This window comes from Aureococcus anophagefferens, assembly GCF_000186865.1.
Source record: "Aureococcus anophagefferens unplaced genomic scaffold AURANscaffold_4, whole genome shotgun sequence".
Taxonomy (NCBI): Eukaryota; class Pelagophyceae; order Pelagomonadales; family Pelagomonadaceae; genus Aureococcus; species Aureococcus anophagefferens.
Window position 1 is genome coordinate 1,227,634 of NW_008705564.1, and position 2,521 is coordinate 1,230,154.

The window sequence follows — 2,521 nt, forward strand, 5'->3', positions numbered from 1 at the left end:
ATCGCCAAGGGCGTCGCGCTGGGCTTCGCGGCGCTCATCGCCGCGCCCGTCGCCGGCGCCTACGGGTCCCAGGACGACGGCGACGACGACGGCGGGCCCGGCGCCGTCGCGGACGCGTCCGCGCCGGCGACGCAGGAGTCCAAGGCCCTGGCGAAGAAGAAGATGCTGCGCGGCGTCGCCGCGGGCGTCGGCGCGGGCCTGTGCGGCGCGCTGCTGCTGCCGCTCACGGGCGTCGTCGTCGGCGTCGGCCAGATCTGTCGCGGATGCTGGAACACGCCGTCCGCGCTCTACCACGCGGCCGTCGGCGACCTCGAGTGGGACAAGGAGAGCCGGGAATGGAAGGAACGCGAGGCTTATGTATTGTCCGCCGAGGCCGAGGTCGTGCGCCGCGAGGCCGCGTCGGAGGGTCTGGACGTGCCCGCGTCGCTCCTCACCGACGGCGCCGGCGGCGCCGCGCCGCCCCTCGCCGCGGCGACGGCGGCGCCGAAGCGGAAGAAGCGCGTCGCGAGCCTGGAGTACTACGACCTGCTGGAGATCCAGCCCGACGCCTCGCCGGCCCAGGTGAAGAAGGCCTATTATAAAGTCGCGCGGGGCTGCCACCCGGACAAGTGCGGCGACGACCCGACGGCCCACGCCAAGTTCCAGGCCGTGAGCCACGCCTACCAGGTGCTGAGCGACCCGCAATTGCGCGCGGCCTACGACCGCGACGGCGCGTCCGCGACGGCCGAGGTCGGGTTTCAATACGACGCTGCGGTCTTCTTCGCGGCGCTCTTCGGCTCCCAGCGCTTCGAGGCCTACGTGGGCGAGCTCGCCCTGGCGCAGATCTCGTCGACGCTGACGAAGCGCGGCGGCGCCGCCGAGGCGGCGTCCAAGGCCATCGTGACGTCCGAGGAGACGGGCGAGCGCGTGGCGGACGGCGAGCTCGGCGGCGCGATCGCCCAGGGCCTCGCGGAGGTGCGGGGCCAGCACGGCGTCAAGCAGCGCGGCCGCGAGGTGGGCCTGGCGACGACCCTCGCCGCGGCCCTCGAGCCCTTCGTGAGGGGCGACGCGGCCGCGTTCGAGGCGTGGTGCGCGGCCGAGGCGGGAGAATTAGCCGTCGCGGACGGCGACGAGGCGCTGACCAAGGGCGCCCTCATCCTCGCGCTCGCGCGGGGCTACGGCCTCGCCGCCGACGAGTGGCTCGGGCGCCACGACGGCGTCCTGGGCATCGCGGGCGTCGTCTCGTCCTACAAGAACGACGCGTTCAAGAATTTGGCGTACGCGAACGCGGCGCGCGCGGGCGCCCAGGGCCTCTACGCGGCGAAGAAGCTGAGCGAGCTCGTGCCCGTCGACAAGGAGGCGGCCCACATCGAGGAGGTCGAGGTCGAGGTCGACGACGAGACGCCCGCGGCGCGATCCGACCTCGCGGCGCTGGGGGTGGGCAAGCTCAAGGCGCTGGCGAAGCGCCACCGCGTCGACGTGTCGGGCTGCGTCGAGAAGGCCCACCTCGTCGACGCGCTCCTCGCCGCCCACGTGCCCCTGCCCCGGGAGGCGAAGCCGGCCGAGGCCGCGCCGTCGGCGGCGGACGCGCGGAAGAAGCAGACCGAGGAGGCCTACAAGGCGTCCATGCCCATCTTCCTCGAGGCCATGCTCCGCGTGTCCCTCGTCGACGTCCACGAGACCGTGCGCAACGTCTGCGCCAAGGTCCTCGCGGACGAGGCGTTGGATCTGGAGGGCCGCAGGAAGCGCGCGCGGGGGCTCAAGCTCTTCAGCGCCGCGCTCTTCGCCGCGAAGCGCGACAGCGACCGACGAGCGAAGAGCCGGCCCAAGCCACCGGCCGACGCCGCCGCGGCGACCGGCGACGAGGGCGAGGCCAAGGACGAGTCCGCGCGCCGCATCGAGCACGCGGTCAACGTCACGATGGCCGCGGCCATGGGCCAGGAGCTCTCCGAGGACCACGGCAAGCACATGCCGCCCCCGGGCGGGGACGCGTTCTAAGGGGTGTCCGTCGTCGCTTCTTCTTCGAAGGGGGCCTCGGCTAAGCCGGCTGTCGTTTCTTAGGCGTCCCGATCGCTCCGCCAGAAGGCGAGGACGTGGGCGACGACGTCGTCGGGGATGCTTCGGTCGAGGAAGAGACGCTCGTGCGCGCGGACGGCGGACGGACCGCGGCGGAGCTTCAGCAGCTCCGCGCGGAGCTTGAGCAACTCGGCGCGGCAGGGCAGCGTTCCGTTTCTGAAATCCACCTGGCGACGGCTCCATAAAGCCGAGAAATCAAAGAATTTGGGGAAAATCAAATTTTTGTTGAATTTCAAGTTGAAGAAACGAAAAATTTTCTACCTGGCAGGGGCCCCAAAACACGCTTATATTTGGGTTTCGCAATCCTGGTATTCAAGAAGCATCAAAGCCGGGTGATTCTCGTCTTTCGGCTCGCAATTTTGTCGACTTTCAAGGAAATTGGACCATTTCCCGTCCATTTTGCACGCGCGCGCGCGCGCGCGTTCGTTACGTATAGAGTAGGTAATCCCGGCACATCGAATTAATC

The 2,521-nt window shown here is 69.8% G+C and overlaps 1 protein-coding gene across 1 annotated transcript; it reads left to right on the plus strand.

Moving 5' to 3' along the window:
- On the plus strand, positions 1–1,992 carry AURANDRAFT_52660 (hypothetical protein; the record flags this gene model as incomplete). Its single annotated transcript, XM_009036042.1, has 3 exons — positions 1–879; positions 955–1,356; positions 1,591–1,992. 3 exons carry the CDS (start codon positions 163–165, stop codon positions 1,975–1,977), a joined length of 1,506 nt encoding a protein of 501 aa, XP_009034290.1.
- Positions 1,993–2,521: the final 529 nt, after the last annotated feature.